We start from the raw sequence: 19,041 nt of genomic DNA, 5'->3' as shown, positions 1-19,041 counted from the left end.
CCTGTACTGACACTCTGGGAGTAGGGGGAGGGACCAGAACCCCTTACTAATGTTCAGCACAAAAAACCACTTCATTCTATGAGAGATTTTTGCAGTCATCTCAGGATAAGCTGTCACTAAAGCAGCCACAGATTTTGCCCTATAGTTTACGCTCCTATAGTTTACGGTCAACCTCCATCCCCCTCCTGGCTTCTGCGCTGGCCAGGCTGTGGAATTACATACCGAGGACATTGGCTTTATCACACCTTGCTCTAACAATGCCTCCACTATCTCCTGAATTGGACTGAAGGACTCCTTAGGTACTGGATATTGACTCTGGGGTGGTGGACTTGGCCCATACCTCTGAAAAGGTCTCCATTAGTTGGGGTACCCAAGCAGGTGTGTCCTGTTCATATCATAGAGCAATTTCTTATGCATTGGGCATGACACCTCCTTCCACATTCCCCCAAAGCACCATATTAGTCAAATCCACCACTAATTTCATTTCCACTAACACCCGAATCCCTAGAATTTCTTCTTGTGAATTTACTACTGTGTCACAATCTCCATGTTCCTATTATAATTGGTTCCTTTTCCCTAATCTGAACTGGACAAGTTACTCCAGTAACTTCCTGAATCTCCCTTCCTCTGTCCCTTTTGGCAAGTGCCCTGTCATGGTTATTGCTACCCCACTGTCTAGTAACATGTCCTCTTCCACTCCCACTATAGTGATGTTTACCATGGGGCATGCCAGCCATCCTGTAAAAGGGGTGCTACGAGAGACAGCTGGGGTGCAAGGGTCTGGCAGCCCTATTGGGAGCTCACTGGGTGAGGCTGCTCACCAGACTGGCTACCTTGCAGAGCTTTCAATCTCTTCACTTCCTCCTCCAGTTCCTCCTCCTCATTCTTAAGCTGTCAGAATGGCACCCAGGGTCTTCTGTGTTCCTGATCTACTTGTCCCTTTTCCCAGAGTCCCTTGCCCCTAGGGCTGGATTTCACTTGGAAAATCTTGGCTTCTGCCACCAACGCTGTGGATGTAGCCCCCACGGTGCTCTCCTCTGGACAACAGACTGTCCAACTTAGAAGGATTAAGGTCAAATTGTAAAACACAATCCTTGCATTCCGGTGACAGCACAACTAGCAACATTTCAATGTGTGTTCTCTCTCCTGTAGCTAGTAAACTATGCATATTAGGCTTCCGTAGATTCAACCACTGAAGGAGGCAATCTGCTAGTTCACTCAGACCCTCCTTCGGGAAGAACTTCATATTAAACACCTCTGCTTGAGCTGATCTTAAATTGTAAAGCACCCATGCCAACTGTGCCCCTAAAACTGAATCCTCCAGGGTATGCGCTATGACCCGTGTCCACAAACTTCCCAAAGATTTCTGCAATACCTTCTCCCAATCCTGCATAGTTAAGTGGTTCATATTTTTCAAGGCCATTCCTTTACAAAACCACTGAGTATACCTATTCCAATCATCCCTCTACTGCACAAGCACGTCCCATAGGTACACTGCAAATTGGGAAAACCCTGCTGGGTCCCATCTCCCATCATGCTGGCACTGTCACAACTAGTCCTGTAAATTTGCTACTTGTTCCATGAGCTGGTCTTGTTCCTCCTTAATGCCTCACAGCTTTCATTCTTCTCCAAACATGTCTTGTTGGATTGTATTGCATGTACCTTGTATATTTCTTTCTGTTCCTCCAGCCATTTCTTTCCTTTTCCAATTTGTGGACTTGAATCTTTAAGTCCTTCAGTTGTTTATCCAAGGCTCGGATTCCCAATATTAAGCCTTGTAACAAAGTCTTTTGCTTGTCTGTTTTACATTTCTTATCCAGCACTAGGTGTTGGAGTTCCTTTTCCACCCAGTTCCAGTCTCCCCCAAACACATCTCTGGGGAGTCCATAGGGGCCTCTTTTGGATACAACCCACCCCTCCAGTGCCCTGGCAACTTCTTCAAATTTAAACCCTTCTAATGCCATTGCAAACCTTGACACATACAATAAACTATACATTACCTGCTCCAGACGAATGGATCCAGGTCGAGGCATGACACCACTATGTTGGGATTCCCTCTGAGACTTCTTTCCATTTGGCTTCCCAAGAATTCTGTTCAACTCCAGACTGTGTCCCTCAGGTATCTTTACTTGGCATACAGCAACACTACGCTGAATTGATCAGATTCAAATGCAGTGGGCATGGATGCAGGGTACATAACAGCTCCAAAGTTACACAGAAAGCCTCTCCCTTTATATACATTACATATCTCATGGCATTTACTATACAGTGCATCACACGTTTTTGGATTGGCTTGGTTACTTTGCAAGAAGCAATTGCTGTGCAGTGTATCCTGTCCATGTGCGACCTCCTCTTTACCACCTCTCTACATTCCTACCTTATCTTGTTCATCATTATTTTGCTTGTAGTAAATGGTCCTTCCTCTTATCTTGGCTGGTCCAGACATTCTGTCTTTTTAGCCTAATGATCTGTTTACCTCAAAGTCTATCTTCAAGAAATGGGGCCTCTTTCCATGTGTTAATGACTCATGTCAGGCCAAGCCTCAGCTACAACAGGAAAAAACTGATATTTGTAGAGAAGGGAAGTATCAGGATTCAGAGCAGTCTTTAGAACACAAAAACTAGAAGCCCGATTCTGCAACCCTTTACCTATACTTATATTCTTTAGTCAAACTAGAAATCCCATTGACTTCAAGGGTTTCAGGATCAGGCTCTAAGGGAAGATCACAAACAAAGGCTTATTTAAGAGACACTTTCCACAAGCAGGAAAACAAATATATCAAAGACAAAGAAGTGTTTTCTGTTTATGAAGAGAGAGTGTCATTCCCCCATACCCGATATTTACTTAAAACCTGCAAAACCTTCTGGTCAACCCAATACAGTTAGTACAGGTACCGCAGAATAAATAGAGTTTGACACAGGGAAGAAGGTAGTTATAGCTTTCAATTAAAAGGCTCTCACATTGTATTTGTGAAATTCTCCAGGGAAAATGAACACCTATAACTTCCTGTAATGGGGGCACTCATCTCTTGAGTGCTGGGTGTGAAACTGCAGTCCTTTTCTCACTGCAGGCACCCCCCGCAGTCTGCCAACCAACCTTGGCAGGTCTTCAGCAGCTTGTTCCTCCGGCCAAGTCAAATGTAAATGAAGCCTTTCTGCAGTACCAAAGTGTACATTAACTAATAGTCTATTTGCTCTCGCTAGGGTCTTGAGCCCCAGCTCTGGGCCCATTAAATTCGGCCCTTTGTTCTAGCTCCAAAACAAGGCCTATCCCTTTCTTGGGAATTACACCACTTTACCTGTGGCTCTTAGGGGAACCTAGGCTCACCTAGGCTCACCCACTACTCCAGGTTCTAACCCAAGAATCCTATAAACAGCAGCTATGTACTACTTACTCCAATCTATGGCTGCTATTTTCCTGGGTCTCTTCCTAGTACTGGACTCCTTTTATCTCCAGCCCTATTTCAGGGCCAGCATCCTCTGGTTCTCTCTCTCTTCTTCACTCCATTGGTCCCAACTAGGAACTGACGTGTTAAAGACACTGCAGTGTATTTTTTTCTAAGTCTGCTGGTCTCCGATTAGTTGCTTCTGTGAGGTTTCTCTAGGCAGGCCTGGAAGACCCACCTTTGCTGTTCCTTTCCTGTTACTTCACTGCTTCCTGGGGTGGCATGTAGTAGGACTGTGGGGTCTCCCTTAGTGAGCTGCAGAGGCCAGATACACCCCATCACATACCTTCCCCTGCAGAAGAGAGTTGGGGTGGTGGTTCTGTCTGAGGGTAACATTCCCTCTTGTCCAGACTTTGCCCTGCTTCCTCAGGGTCTTCTCTCCCAGACCTCTCTGCCTGGAAAACATGTTCAATTTAGGCTCCTTGGGAGTTCCCCTGCTCTGGAGTCAACATACATCAAAAGATGGGTTTGACCAAAGTGACCCTTTAACTATGTTCTCTAGCCAGGGGACACTTTTTGTTTAGCTATTACAAGGAAGTCAGCCAGGTTCTTGGCAATACCCTTATCTTCCTCAGAGAAACATGAAGTGGCGAAAGCCTGGAGTTCCCCCATTATAGGTATCCCATACAGTGCACATAGTCCTCAACAGTCCATGGCATGCTGTAATTTATGATGTGCCGAGCGTTCAGCTAGTTGAAGCCCTTTTTCATCTCTAGAGTGGTTAACAGCATTGAGATTTCACTAGAAAGAAACTTTTCTGCTGTGGCCTCCTGAGCTGGAGAGGAATCTCCCTGGGTGCACCTGCATGTACAACCTTCAGAGATAAGGCTCTCGCAAGCTACATTTAGATCACTTTCAGAGTTTCCAAAAAACGGGGATTGCACTGTTTTGCTCACTGCTTGCAGTATCTGGCTTAGCAACACCTGCTTTTGTTCTTTCTGTACTAATGCTATTTTATGGATGAAATTCAGTATATCGGGATCACTTTTATCTTCCTTTTTCCTCTGGCTATAGCTCTTCTTTTTAGCAAAGGTCCAGTTGTGGCTTTGGCTTGCAGCTTCATTGTGATCTCATATCATTAGCTCTATAGCAGGGCAGCTCCTAATTACAACTGGCTCATGTCCCTCCTTGTAGTGGTTGCACCCTGCACGATTCCAACTCTTTTCAAAGGATGGGCTACCTCAGCCTTCAGGCTTTCTCACTCTTTATCTTTAACCTGCTAGACTTCAACCCTGACTGGACCTAAAGCAAATTATGGAGCTAAGTCAGCAACTTCTGCAGCAAACACTGCTGTTCCCCAGTCTCTTTTTCAATTATGAGATGGGTCCTGTTCCCACTGCACTGCTTGGGCTAAGATCTGGTCCCTTGAGGAGCGCATCTCTTTGAGTTCCTACATGGCCTTGACCTTTTAGACCTGTAGGACGTTGAGTTGAGCCATGACTTCCTGTTTGACCCCATCACCTGCAGTGACCCTATCTTCTACTTTTCTCCACTTCAGTAGGGGTTGGGTAGCTGTAAAGGCTACTGCCATTATTGGAGCCTCTACAGTCAACAGAGGCTTGGTACTGGCAGCTGTTGATACTAAGTCCTTCACTGGGCGGTGAATCCATATCCTCACACCATTTTCCTGGCTGCTCAAATCCTTACCCCGCTCCTTGTGGGGATGTAAGCTTCCTGGTCAGCTATCACCCTGCTTTCCACTTCAAGTCCATACTTGTGTTTTTAATCACACCTCTCTGCCTTCTCCTGGACCATCATCCTCTGTCCTCTCAATTCCTCAAATTTGTTTCAGAAAGTGGTTGCTGGCTCAGATGGATTCTCGTAGCTGAGCGCTGAAGTCATCCCATTGTCCTATGAGCATCTCCTTCTTGCTCCGTTGTTGCTGCAACTTACAGCACTAAATTCTGATCTTGCAGACTCATCTGATGTGCTTCCAAGATCTGTATCTGGTCCCAGAGGGCTTGTAGAACTACCTTGTGTTGGTAGCTGGTCCTACATCTTGGAGATATTCTGCAAAACTCTCTGTAAATCCTGATGTAACTTCATGTTACAAAGTTTGCACAGATGTCAGCACCTTTGCTCTACCAGATCACCTCAATCTTGGCTCCGCTGTCAATGTAAAGAGTTTTCTTCTCCATCTGTTGTTGCCTGCAACTCTTTTGATTCTCCTTTAACTCCTCCGTGAGCTTGTCTAGCTGTTCTTGGAGCTAGGTCGTCTTAATCTGCTTCACTGCCTGCAGACTTTGCAGTTGCTCTTTTAGCAGCCTCTTTAATCACTTAGTCACTTCTGAAGCTTGTTTGCTCTCTTCTATTCCAGCTGCAGCAGTTGCTTCAAATTCTTTTGCATGGTACTGTATTGTCCATCCACAGTGTCTTGGCTGGTTGATGGCTTCTGTCAACTAGTTCCCTGTTCCCCTTAGCTGTCTGGTGGCCATCAGCCTGGCGGCCATCAGCCTGGCATTTCTTGGACTCTGAATCCCATAGCTGTTTTAGCAGCACTACCTTCACCTCTAAAGCAGCGAGGGAAGATCTGATTTAGACACCATCATACCTCTTCTCAGCCTAGACTGTATAATTGTTGTCCTAAACGGATCATCCCAAGTTGTGCTATGGCTTTGACTGTCTTCAATTCAAACTATCCCAATCTCAGAGCTCTGTTTTCCTTCTAAAATAGGGGTTCCCTGGTCCTGTGTATTGGCCACCACCATGATTGGTCCCTCCCGGTAAGGATGTGTTGGGCCTTTGTAACCTTTTTCAGGTGTCCTGTTAAACGACTGGAGTATTTTAAACATCTGTCTACACACCCTTAACTGTTGGCTTCTTGAGCACTACCCTATGCTTTCTGCTGAGGAAGACCCTGTTAAGAATACAAGACATACTGGGTCAGACAAAGATCCATTTAGCCCAGCATCCTGTCTTCCGACCAGTGGCCAATGACAGATGCTTCAGAGGTAATGAACAGATCAGGTAATATCAAGTGATCCATCTCCTGTCACCCATTCCCAGCTTCTGGCAAACCAAGGCTAGGGACACTTCAGAGCATGGGATTGTATCCCTGACCATGTTGGCTAACAGCCATTGATGGATCTATCCTCCATGAACTTATCTAATTCTTTTTTTAAACCAGTTATGCTTCTGGCATTCACAACATCCCCTGGCAATGTGTTCCACAGGCTGACCTTGCATTGTGTGAAGAAGTACCCGAAGAAGAACCCGAACTGTATGCAGTATTCACTATGCGGGCATACAATGGATTACTATAGTGGCATTATGGTATTTTCGGTCTTATTATTTATCCCTTTCCCAATGGCTCATAACATTGTTAGCTTTTTGATTGCCACTGCACATCGAGCAGATGTTTTCGGAGAATTATTCACGATCACACCAAGATTTTTCTTGAGCGGTGACATAATTTAGACCCCATCCTTTGTGTGTACAATTGGGATTACATTTTCCAGTGTGCATTACTTTGCATTTATCAACATTGAATTTAATCTGCCAATGTGTTGCCCCTTACCCAGTTTTGGGAGATCCCTTTGTAATTCTTCACAGTCAGCTTTGGACTTAACTATCTCAAGTAATCTTGTACTGTCTGAAAAATTTGCCACCTCCTCTATTTATCCTTTTCCAGATCATTTATGAATATGTTGAACTGCACAGGTCACAGTACAGATCCTTGGGGGATCCCACTATTTACCTCCCTCCTCTGTGAAAACTGACCATTAATTCATACCCATGTTTCCTATCCTTTACCCAGTTACTGATCCATGAGGGGACCTTCCCTCTTATCTTATGACTGCTTACTTTGCTTAAGAGCCTTTGGTGTAGGACTTTATAAAAGGTTTTCTGAAAGTCCAAGCACGCTATCTCAACTGGATCACCGTTGTACACATAGTTGTTGAACCCCTCAAAGAATTCTAATAGCTTGGTGAGCCGTGATTTCCCGTCACAAAAACCATGCTGACTCTTTCCCAACAAACCATGTTCATCTATGTGTCTGATAATTCTATTCTTTAATATAGTTTCAACCAACTTATTTCCCTGGTACTGAAGTTAGGTTTACTGGCCTGAAATTACCAGGATCGCCTCTGGAACCTTCTAAAAACATTGGTGTCAAATTAGCTATCTTCCAGTCATCTGGTACAGAAGCTGATTTTAAGTGATAGGTTACATACCACACTTCGTAGTTCTGCAATTTCATATTTGAGTTCTTTCAGAACTCTTGGGGGAACTCCATCTGGTTCTCATGACTTATTACACTTTAATTTATGAATTTGTTTCAAAACCTCCTCTATTGACAGCTCAACGTGGGACAGTTCTTCGAATTTGTCATCTAAACAGAATGGTGCAAGTGTGGGAATCTCCCTCATGTCTTCTGCAGTGAAGACCATCTGCAGATCTGGGATATCAGACATCTCATACTTGATGCAGTTAAATGCTTACCCCTGTCTCTTCATCCTACCTTGATGGGATAGGGATTTGAATCCCACTTCTGGCACAAAGTTGTAACCAGGGCATTCACTGCCTGATCACCTCCTAGTAGCTAGGTGTGGTTATGAAGTCCTTTTCTCACCTCTGGCACCCCCTGAAGGCTGCAGTTGACTTTGGCAGGTCTTCAGGGGCTTGGCCCTCCAGCCAGGTCACAAAGTCCAAAGAAGCCCTTTCTGGGGTATTAAAGAATCCAATAACAAACAGTCTATTTGCCCTCGCTAGCTATAGATTCAGCCCTTTGTTTGGGGTCCAAAACAAGGCCAGTCCGCTACTTGGGGTTTACACCACTTTACCTGTGGCTGTTAGGGGAACCTGGGCTCACCCACTATTCTGGGTTCCAACTCAGGGACCCAATGAACAGAAGCCATGTACTACTTACTCCAATCTGTCACTGCCATTTCCCTGGGCCTCTTCCTACTGGGCCCCTTTTATCTTCAACCTTATCTCAGGCCCAGTTCCCTCAGGTTCTTCTCTACCTCCAGGCAAGAGAGGAGCACCCTTTTTCACTCCTCTGGTCTCAGCCAGGAACTGACCTGCTAAGGTCCTGCAGCTTCTTTTAGTTAAGGCTACTGGGCTCTGATTCGCTGCTTCCATGAGGTTTCTCTATGTAGTCCTGGAGGACCCACCTTTACTGTTCCTTTCCTGTCACTTCACTGCTTCCTGGGTTGGGATGTATAGGACTTCAGAGCTACCCGTATGGAGCTGCAAAGGCCAGATACACCTCAGCACACTTCCAAAAAGGCTTCATTTTCAAGAATGGAATAATAAGCCTTATGGTAAACCATTTGGAAGGGGAAAAAAATAATAAAATAACTACATCCTGGAGTAACATATACATAAACCTTGGACTTTGTTTGTTAAGCCCATAGCTTACTTGCACTCAGATTTAAAATTTTTTATTACTGGAACAAATGGTGTGGAAAGGTCCTGAAAACAGAAGTGGGTAAGAAAAGAGGTGTATATGCTAGATATTGGTGGCTATGTTGCAGCATCTCTTTGCAAATCTATGGAAATCCTTCTGCATGAATACACTGGTTGGGGCTCCACAGATCTAAGTAATGAATAGCCACCTCTATACAGCCTGCTCCTCAGGCAACCTGGCTGAAATATCCCCAAACTGTAAAGTTTTGATCTAGACTTGGGTCTGAACTTCTCCATAGTCTGGGGATGTTTGGGTCCAGCTTTTGGTTGGGGCCCATTTCTACTAAAGAGCAGTATTTGACACATGGGATGAAATCCTGGCCCTTCTGAAATGAATAGAACTGCCCAGCTAAACAAGCAAAATATATTTAAGTAAGTTTTAACATAACTACACATCTACTCACCACTTATATACTTCTGTTCTGCCATGTCTGTGATACTCAGCAAATCTCCTCCTTGTGTCTGACAGGCAACACGTGCCTCATTCCAAGAAAGAATAGAAAAAAGATTGAACTGGTAGCAAATTTGGGTGTCAGGGTTCTTCTCCCAAAAAATATCACTACCAGGCTCTGTGTGAAAATCAGTTAAAAACAACATGATGCCATAAAACAATTACAGAGAACACTATAATATAACAATCTAGTTAATGTTGAACACAACGTGGAAATGCTATTGAAGCATGAGTTTGAACTCATTTTCAATGTTTAGTGTGAAAAGCACACAAGGAAATAGGATGCTATGTGAATTTTAAAAGTTTAAAAATTTTCACCAATGTAAATGAACTGTTCGGCTTTTCACAAAGTTAGTATTAGGGGGAAGGTCCTCACCTGGTGTAAATTGTCATAGCTTCACTGCAGTCAGAGCTATGACAATTTGCACCAGCTCCTAGAAGCTTAATGGTGAAACTAACTCACAGTGAATTTTGTAGGAACAGGGCGAACCCCGATCCCCACAGCCGGAGGGGAAAGACAGTTACATTTCCCCTTACCCAGTGTCCAAGAGGACACTCTGTTAAGGGATGAACACATTATGAATAATTAATGAAGGCAAGGCTGGTAGTACTGCTTATTAAGATTTCCTGACATTTCTCCATTGTAAAACCCTGTTTTTAGTTGCTTATAACTTTGCTGAACTCTAACCATTTGGGCTGCAATTTTCCACCTTGCTTGTCTGTCTCCGGCAGAATTTTTTTGGTGGAAATTTGCCCAAAATAGCTCCGCTGTTTCCGAGAACATAGGTAGGGGGAAATATGTTGATCTACCAATGTTAAGAAATTCTGGAGACCTTTTCCTTCAAAACGCTATAGTGTCCCCATGCTTTGGAGTGGGGACTTGAAATTTGGCAGTGTGTGGTCTTGGGTGTCATGATGTGTCTTTTGCTATCTGTGATGTGTCTTTTGCTATCTGCTCCACACTATCAAAAAGGGGGTTAAAAGCAGCCCTAGGAAGGCTGTGCCGGAGGCAGCCAATTAGAAAAGGTCTGAGGGGAGCAGCCAATCATGGCCCGGCAGGCTCATATAAGAAGGGCTGCAGGGCAGAGCAGGAGGAGTCACTCCCTGGAGCTTGAGGAGGGAGGTAGACTGGCTGCCTTGCAGGCTGAGGGCAGCAAGCACCCTGGACATAGCAGTGCTGGAGGCTGAGGCCCTGAGGCTAGGGCAAAGAGGGTGCTGGGGCCATGGGGAAGTGGCCCAGGGAGCTCCACAGAGGAGTTGGAGGGGATGCAGTAATTGGCTGCTATCTATAGGGTCCTTGGGCCGGGACCCAGAGTAGTGGGTGGGCCTGGGTCCCTCCCACCCTGCTCCTCACCACTGGGGAAAATGGCTAAACAGTAGACTGCACTTGCCATGGAAGGAAGTGGCTGGACAGTGGATTGTAGCTCCCCCGGAAGGTGGGAGAACCAAGTGCCAAATACTGAGCCTGTTAAAGGCAGTGTGGGACCAAAAGCAGCTTAAAAAGGTGTGCTGTAGTCAAAAACAGTAGAGGCCCTGTACTGAATGAATCATCATCCACCTGCATGCTGTGGAGAAAGTCTCCATAGATCATCTGGATGGGTGGTCTGGTAAAAGGGCAAGGGTCCAGTCAGTGGACATCCCTTATATTCATATTTTGCTCTAGGGATCTGGGTCTCAGAGATAAGCATAAAGAATTATAGTAATGGCTATAATTTTTTGAAGAAACATCCATACTAACAGAATGGCAATGATCTTGCAATTCATAAAACAACCTGCTCTCCTTGAACTAGTGTATGACATCAGACAAACTTTTATTTACAAAACAGAGAAGAAAGGCAGTACATACCAGCATTTGGGCAAAAGCCCCATTTTTCATCTTGTTCATACTGACTTGTTGTGGCACACCAGTAAAATTCCCTGCTCTCTCTGGTGCATTCGTAGTACCATTTGTTCTTATATTTAAATGGAAAAATACAAGGGAGACCAAGAGAATTTCCCAGCAGGGTATATGTTTCTACAATAAATAAAATAAAAGGAAATGGAAAAATCTGTATCAGTCAAATACTAGTTTCTTTTCTACTTTTTTTTTTTTAAAACTTGATATCATAGCAATGCTGTTATTAAGACTACAGCAGCATACCCTACATCAGCAGAAGTTTATTTTTTAAAAATTCCAGTCAACCTAAGATTTTCAGGCAATTTTTCAAAACTGTGACCCTGATTTACTACTATAAAAATGTATATGCAAAAAGTAATTATGCATACAAAATCTGCATTTGCGACTAATTGCACATAGAAACGTCCATGCAATTTGCCTGATCTGCATGCACAAGTCCTTTTAGATACATTTTCAAGAGCAGGGCTTTGAACATCATATCCTTCTTTGTATATATTCAGTGCCAAACAAACCCCAAGAATTTTATGGTTTTCTACTGTTCTTGAATTTTCCCTGTTTATTCCTCTCTTCTATAGTTCCTTGACGCTAGAATTTTAATAAGTGTATTTTACCAAAGGGAAAAAAAATATTTTACAGTGTGAATGGTAACAATCTGACTTTGGGGAAGAGTAACCAATGCTATTTGAATTCACTATATCTTTGGTTAATGCCTTTATAAAACAAACAATCTAGATTTTTTCCTACCATATTTTCATTAACAGAATATGGAAAAAATTAAGTACATCTGAAAGCTGCAAAGAAGCTTTACCTCACTAAATAATTTATTAACTTCATAGTATTGCCCTTCAGCATAAGGGCATTTTTAAAGCACCATAATTGTTTTTAGCATGGAACTAATATTTGTGAAAAGTGCTGGACTGATAGCCTGGAGATCAAAGTCCTCTGTCTATAGCTCATGCACAGCATACAGAGTTTTAGTTTCTCAGAGCTGATGGCAGTCCATCTCAGTAAGGGTGGGAGAGTAGTTTATTCACTGTGAATCTCGTTCAAAGCCCAACGTTGTTAATGGACAGTGTGAGACACATGGGAGATAGCTGTATTATTTTTATGAATATTATACATATCTCATTCTATTTGATTACTATCATGCTATCAGTCCCGAGTGATTTTTTGCACATCAGCACAAACCCAAAATCAATGGCTGTAAGTAGCCAATCACTGGTATTTAAATGATATAGATGTCAATACCACTGAAGATTTATCCTCATCATGCTCTGATCAGCAGGCTGGCTTAGCAACCCCCAGAGGGTGGGGGAATACAAGTGGGGGAAAATGAAGCAAAGGATTTGGGATGGATTAAAGCCTCAGCCCTGAACCTCAGAGGGACACAGAAGGAGGTAGTGATTGCTGAGAAGACACTGATCCTCCTCTCCCAGATGTTGGAGTACAGGGATGAGTCAGGCCTACCTAAATCTTGAGATAAATGCTAAGCTTAAGTAAGACAATGTTTGTTTAGGCCTTTTTGTTGTTTTATATCTTTTCTCTCTGATTGCTATGTTTCTATAGGTGAATAAATACTATTTTGTTTTAATGAAGCTGTTCTAACTCACTACATTTTTATGCTGCTTACAGCTCCCAACAGGACGTCTATCTCAGGGGCCAAACCTAGTTGGATCTGCTGAGCAAACATGGTTGGCAAAGTGGGATGCTGTAATCTGGAGAATCAGCCTAACAGTGGGGTGAATTGCAGGAGAGAAGTGCAGGTGCTGGCCCTGTCACTTGAAAGAGGTCCTCATGGAGAGACTGAGTGAGGGGGTCAAATGTACAGCTCATGCTGGAAATGTGACAGTGAAACAGTTTTATCTCTGTATCTTCATTTCTTTTTTATGAATGTTAACATATTTGGATGCTTGTATTGTCTGTAAATATGGAAACCTATACTCTTTAGTTTATATGCAACACCCACCACTTAGCCAAAACACCAGATCAAAATACCCCTAAACTTTAAGTGTTTGAAATCTGAGCCTCGATCCTGAAATTTGCTCTTGGTCCCTTTCTCTATAATAGGATAAACCAAAGTACCGATCTCCATACCCCAGTGTTTCAGGTGTTCAAAATCCAGACCTTGAGGTTGCCAGTCCTCATATTGCTATACTGTATTGTGACCTCTGGTCAATTTTGTATCTTACAGACAGGAGCCTATACCTTCACTAACTCACTCTCATTGCACTGGGGAGGTGAGGCCACTACTGCTGAGCTTGGTGGGGGCAATGGGGTGGCTCCACTATTCTATTCAGGGGTCTGCCCTACTCAGAACAAAGAGGCACCTGGAAACTGCAGACAGCTGCTAGTGCTTCCACATGCTCAGAAATGTTCCTGTGCTGCCTGCAGTTCCCACTTTGATAGCTGTGCTATCGAGGAGTGAAACTACAGGCTCATGGGTGAACAGCGATTGCCACTTCCCTGGGAGGACAGCTGATGGAGCCTGAAAGGTAGGAGGAATAGGGTCTACGGCTGGTTGGAGGAGGGCACTGGAATCTGCAGGGGTGATGAAGGCTGCTGGAGCCTTCAGGGATTGGGGAAGGGAACATGTGGCAGCTTGCTTGGGCTACAAAAAAGGAGATTCTGGAGCCTGCCAGGGAGCAACGGGGTGCGACTGGAATTACCAAGAAGAGGGCAGACTGCAATTTACACAGGGAAAGGAAAGAAACTGGGGAAGGGAGTGCTGAGTGCTTAGGAAAGGTGAACAGGGGGTCAGAGGAGAGAATGCTGGCCCAGGGGTTAAGAGGGAAATATGGAGTCCATGTCAGGGGGAAGTTAGAGAAATTCCCTCCTGATATTTGTGCACACATATTGTGTGTTTGAGCTTGACTTTTTCCTCTTGAAACATAATACATGCACTGAAATGGAGGGCGAGGGAGGGAATGATGGGATCTGTGAAGACTTTGAAAGTCAACACCAGACTCTAAGTACATCATGCTTTTTTAAAAATCAAATCTGATGATTATTTGTAGTTTGCCTGAGGATTTTTAAAATCACAGGGCTTGTAATATTGGGATCCTGATCCAACTTGTGATGCTTTATAATACTGTAAAAAAACCAAACGTACACACACTCTAATTTTAAGACTCAGCATGATCAGGTCAGGAATGATAATGAAATTGATAAGTTATGTCTCATCTTGCTTCAGAGAAACTGTACAAAATTCTAATGGCAATGTGGATGGAGACAGTTTTATTTTTACCTTGAAATGGACGTTCACAAAGATCTTCATCATAGGACATGTACTGCTTCCACTCGTGATTAGTGATTCTTTTTGCCACAACGTGTTTGCCATTTTCAGCTGCTAGTTTGTATTGTGATGCACCAACCAACAGCTTTCCCTTACAGTTCCACCATAATGAATGCTGAGCAGAATCACATTCTAACAGGCTTAATGGTTGCTCTTCATTACTGATGTTCAGTCCTAGACAAGTGCTTCTGCCTATGTTGAAAAGATGACGTTTCGATACCCATTTCCACAACATATATTTGGAAAGTTGATTGCAGTCTTCAAGAACAAGTCTAAATGCATCTGCTTTAATGCACAGGTTGAGATGTTCACTTTGGATGATAAACATCCCTTTGTCTGGGGAAAAAAGAAGTTTCAGTTCATGATACTTTTTTGCAGATTATTATACGTTATGCAGGACCAGGGCCTTAGTTTTGACCATTTGAATTAAAACATGCTTAGCTTTTACAAAGAACTTTGAAATTATCTTTCAAATTACATGTAAAATATTAAAAACAAACAGGTACTCCAAAGACAAGAAGACTGTTCCAAGTTGGTGGTGGCATAAAAAAAAATGCATTAAGCTCTCAGCAATCCTTCAGAGCCCAATGCAAATAATTCCACCCTTTTATTTAAGGCTAGTACTTCTGAACTCACTCTTTCTTGTTTTTAAGTATTCGGCATTGTGACACCTATTTTATGTTATATAAAATGTTAACTACATAGGCCGAGACTTTCAAGAGCAATCAGTAATTTTTATTCTCGGTTGAGACATGCTCAGCACTTTCTACAAATCAGGCCTGTTCAATATAGCTCAAGCTGGCCACCCAAATAATGAGGCACCTAAAATCATTAGTCACAAAATCTTGGCCATAGAGAATTCATAGAATCATGGAAATGTAGAGCTAGAAGGGACTCCAAGAGGTCATCTAGTCCATCCCCCCTGCGCTGAGGCAGGACCAAGTAAACCTACACCAGGGGTAGGCAACCTATGGCACGCGCGCCAAAGGCGGCATGTGAGCTGATTTTCACACTGCCCGGGTCCTGGCCACCAGTCCGGGGGGCTCTGCATTTTAATTTTAAATGAAGCTTCTTAAACATTTTAAAAACCTTATTTAATTTACATACAACAATAGTTTATTTATATATTACAGACTTATAGAAAGAGATCTTCTAAAAACGTTAAAATGTATTACTGGCAAGCGAAACCTTAAATTAGAGTGAATAAATGAAGACTTGGCACACCATTTCTGAACGGTTGCTGACCCCTGACCTACACCATCTCTGATAGGTGTTTGTACAACCTGTTCTTAAAAACCTCTAATGATGGGGATTCCACAACCTCCCTTGGAAGCCTATTCAACTATAACCATAGTTAAGCTCTGGAAAGATTTTCCTAAAATCTAACCTAAATCTCCTCTGTTGTAGATTAAGCCCGTTATTTCTTGTGTTCCCATCTGCGTACATGGACAACAAAGAACATTTATAGGTTCTGCAAGTTTGCAAGCGTCAATGAGAAGAGTCCAATCATAGGACTGGAAGAAACCTTGAGAGGTCTCATGGCAGGACTAAGTATTATCTAGAGTCTAGAACATCCTTGACAGAAGTTTGTCTAACCTACTCTTAAAATTCTCCAGTGATGGATATTCCACAACCTCCCTAGGGCAATTTATTTCAGTGCTTAACCACCCTGACAGGAAGTTTTTCCTAATGTCCAACTTAAACTGCCCTTGTTGCAATTTAAGCTCATTGCTTTTTGTCCTGTCCTCAAAGGTTAAGGAGAACAATTTTTCTCCCTCATCCTTGTAACAGAATGATGTCTGCTTGTTTTGCAACAGAGTTACACTGTTAACTCCCAGATCTCTTTCTGCAGTACTCCTTCCTAGGCAGTCATTTCCCATTTTGTAAGTGTGCAACTGATTGTTCTGTCCTAAGTGAAGTACTTTTCATTTGTCCTTATTGAATTTCATCCTATTTACTCCAGACCATTTCTGCAGTTTGTCATGTTCATTTTGAATTTTAATCCTATCCTCCAAAGAACTTGCATCCCCTCCCAGCTTCGTATCATCTGCAAACTTTATAAGTGTACTCTCTATGCCATTATCTAAATCATTGATAAAGATATTGAACAGAACCGGACCCAGAACTGATCCCTGTGGGACACCACTTGATATGCCCTTCAAACATAAATGTCAACCGCTTTAGAATTGCTGGCTTTTCTCTATCCAGTATAGGGAGATGGACAAGCCTAGTATAGGAAAAACATACTGTGAATAAAACAATATGCTTAGGTCATCATTCTATGCAAAAAAAAAAAAAAAAAAAAGTCCGATTGCAAGGGGTAAAAGGCCAACAGCTGTCAGCACTCTCAGTTCCTGTTTACTATGTTCAACACTGCAAGAGGGCACCTTCACTTCCCACAAAAGGCAGTGGGAAACTTCTCATGCTGGTAATGAGAGTGTTTTACTCCCCTCAGCAGCAGCAGATGGGAGAGTAGTAGGGAGTTGCTCGGAATAGGGAGAACTTCACTGTCCTCTGACAAGACATTGGGAAGGAGAGCAATGGTGAAAACCTGATGGGATGCCTACAGTCTGTTCTACCAGGATAAAAGGCAGCCATTGAGGTGGGAGAGGGGATCTTTGTTTTCCTCCCACCAAGGGTCCGTCTTCACTGCAGAATTAACCAGGGCTCTTACTTGGGAGTGGTCTCTAACCCCCTTCCTGTCCATACACAAAACTTTTATCAGTGTGATGGTACTTTCAACCCAGACTAACTGGCCTATCCTGGAGGTGTAGCCAGAATGTGAGGCTTTCACTCAGGCTGGTAACACACTCACTCTGCAGTGAGGACCCAGGCTAGATCACTTAGTTCTCTACTCCCTTCCCACAATTCCCCTATGTGCCCAGAAAGCCAGAGGAGTTCTCCCACAATTCACTGGGAAAGAATCATACAGCAACTCAGTTTACTGCGGCACAGAGAACCATGGGATTTGCCCCCCAAAGTCCTAATGCCGCACACCAGTCAGGCTCTGTAGTGTGGCTGCTCACATCTCAGGTAGGTTCACTCTGGTGTGAACACCCGAACACTTAGCTCTGCAGTAAAGCCATGTCTAAAGACAGAGAAGAGAGGCCGGGAGGCTATCAGAAGGGTAAATAGAGATGTGCATTCCCCTCCCCAAAAGCAGAGGAAAGAAGAGCAGATCTTCAGCCCTCTGCCTTCTGGCAGGTAGGTGAACCTAGCATGGAGGAATCCTTATGCTTCTCACCAAACATATAATTGCTGGGGTGGGGAAAGGAACATCTTCACTCCCCTCCCTAAAGTTCAGTACAGAGCCCTGAGGAGAGTGGGCTTCCCTCAGGAGAATGGGGACAGCACCACTATCCTTCCCTAGGACAGAGTATAGAGGACATGGGGGAAGCTGGCACGGTGGCAGTGGGGATGGTGAAACTTTTCTCCAGAACAGGAAGGAAGAAGCAGAGAGGACTCACCAGAAGAGGAGAGGGATCTGGTTTGAAAAACGGAGAGCATTTCCTAGTGTAACCTGGTGATTATGTTCACTTCCCAAACAAAAGCCAGAGTCCCATGCTGCTGCCAAAGAGCTGCACATGTAAACATGCTGTCAGTGTGAACACATCCCCCAAACAGGCTGAGTGCAGTCTGTGTAACTGCAGGACAGAACAGGAGGAAAACAAAAAGGAAAAGGAAAACTGCAGGACAGAACAGGAGGAGGAAAAGGAAAAACCAACAACATTAAGCCCAGGGCTGTTCAAAGCAGCTGCCTTTCGCACTAGTTGCTCAACATGGGTGGCTCATTGCTTCACTTACTCAAAAAGTAGGGCACTTGGTCTTGACTCAAAGCTGCATCGTCTTCAGCCAAACTGCAGCAAACTAGCAGCATGGAACAAACCAGGAGTTGGATCTGCACACACAGCATTTCTGCAGAGTAACAGCTCCTGGCAAACACTTTCCTATGGACTCAGTCGATGCAAGAATACCACACTTTTCAGGGAGAGGGCGATCCTGGATATGCAGCTGTTTCCCGGACCACCACAGCCACTCTGACTCCTCCTGGATTGATGAGGGGGGAGGGACATGCAAACCCCCACCTCCACTAACAGCAACTGCTTTCTGAACAAGGGGGAGGGACATGTCCCGCCAGCCCTTGCCTAAGGAAGGGAAATGCAGGAACCCCACCCTGTTAATTTGTTTCTGCCTAGAGGAGGGACATGCAGCACCGACTCCCTCCAATCCCTGCTTGGGGAAGTGACATGTAACTTCCCAATCTCACCCACTCTGCCCTGCAGCCCGAGGGAGGAAATGGCAGGGACCTTCTGCACCCTCCACGTCACTGCCACATGCAGCCTGAGGGAGGGGAAGTGAAATACACCACACTTCTTTCCTGGCCCCAGAAAATCCCAAGTGAGGTACAGGCAGCTCCCCTGCTCATCCCACCCCTCCCGCTGGTCTGAGGAAGCAGAAGTGCCATGCAGTTTCCCCCAAAGCAGCTGTATCTTCATTCCCCCAGCCCCACCCCAGCTTCAGAGCAAACTTCTTGGAACTTGAGT

General features: G+C 44.1%; 1 protein-coding gene and 1 long non-coding RNA gene across 2 annotated transcripts in view; one reads left to right on the top strand and one right to left on the bottom strand.

The window, feature by feature from the left end:
- LOC128845737 (uncharacterized) overlaps positions 1 to 13,025 on the top strand; it is a 96,086-nt gene extending 83,061 nt beyond the window's left edge. Inside the window, exon 3 of the long non-coding RNA XR_008446716.1 lies at positions 12,838 to 13,025. This is a non-coding gene — a long non-coding RNA (uncharacterized LOC128845737). The remainder of the gene's footprint in view (positions 1 to 12,837) is intronic.
- Positions 1 to 18,660, bottom strand: part of PLA2R1 (phospholipase A2 receptor 1) — an 80,104-nt gene extending 61,444 nt beyond the window's left edge. Inside the window, exons 1-4 of the mRNA XM_054044679.1 lie at positions 18,302 to 18,660; positions 14,450 to 14,833; positions 11,155 to 11,322; positions 9,262 to 9,426 (exon numbers count right to left, since the gene is read on the bottom strand). Coding sequence (XP_053900654.1) covers positions 9,262 to 9,426; positions 11,155 to 11,322; positions 14,450 to 14,833; positions 18,302 to 18,410 — 826 coding nt within the window. The 5' untranslated portion in view covers positions 18,411 to 18,660. The remainder of the gene's footprint in view (positions 1 to 9,261; positions 9,427 to 11,154; positions 11,323 to 14,449; positions 14,834 to 18,301) is intronic.
- Positions 18,661 to 19,041: the final 381 nt, after the last annotated feature.

The sequence above is a fragment of the Malaclemys terrapin genome, chromosome 11 (genome assembly GCF_027887155.1).
Source record: "Malaclemys terrapin pileata isolate rMalTer1 chromosome 11, rMalTer1.hap1, whole genome shotgun sequence".
Taxonomy (NCBI): Eukaryota; Metazoa; Chordata; order Testudines; family Emydidae; genus Malaclemys; species Malaclemys terrapin.
Note: the sequence above shows the minus strand (reverse complement) of the source record. Positions and strands in the feature narration are given on the sequence as shown.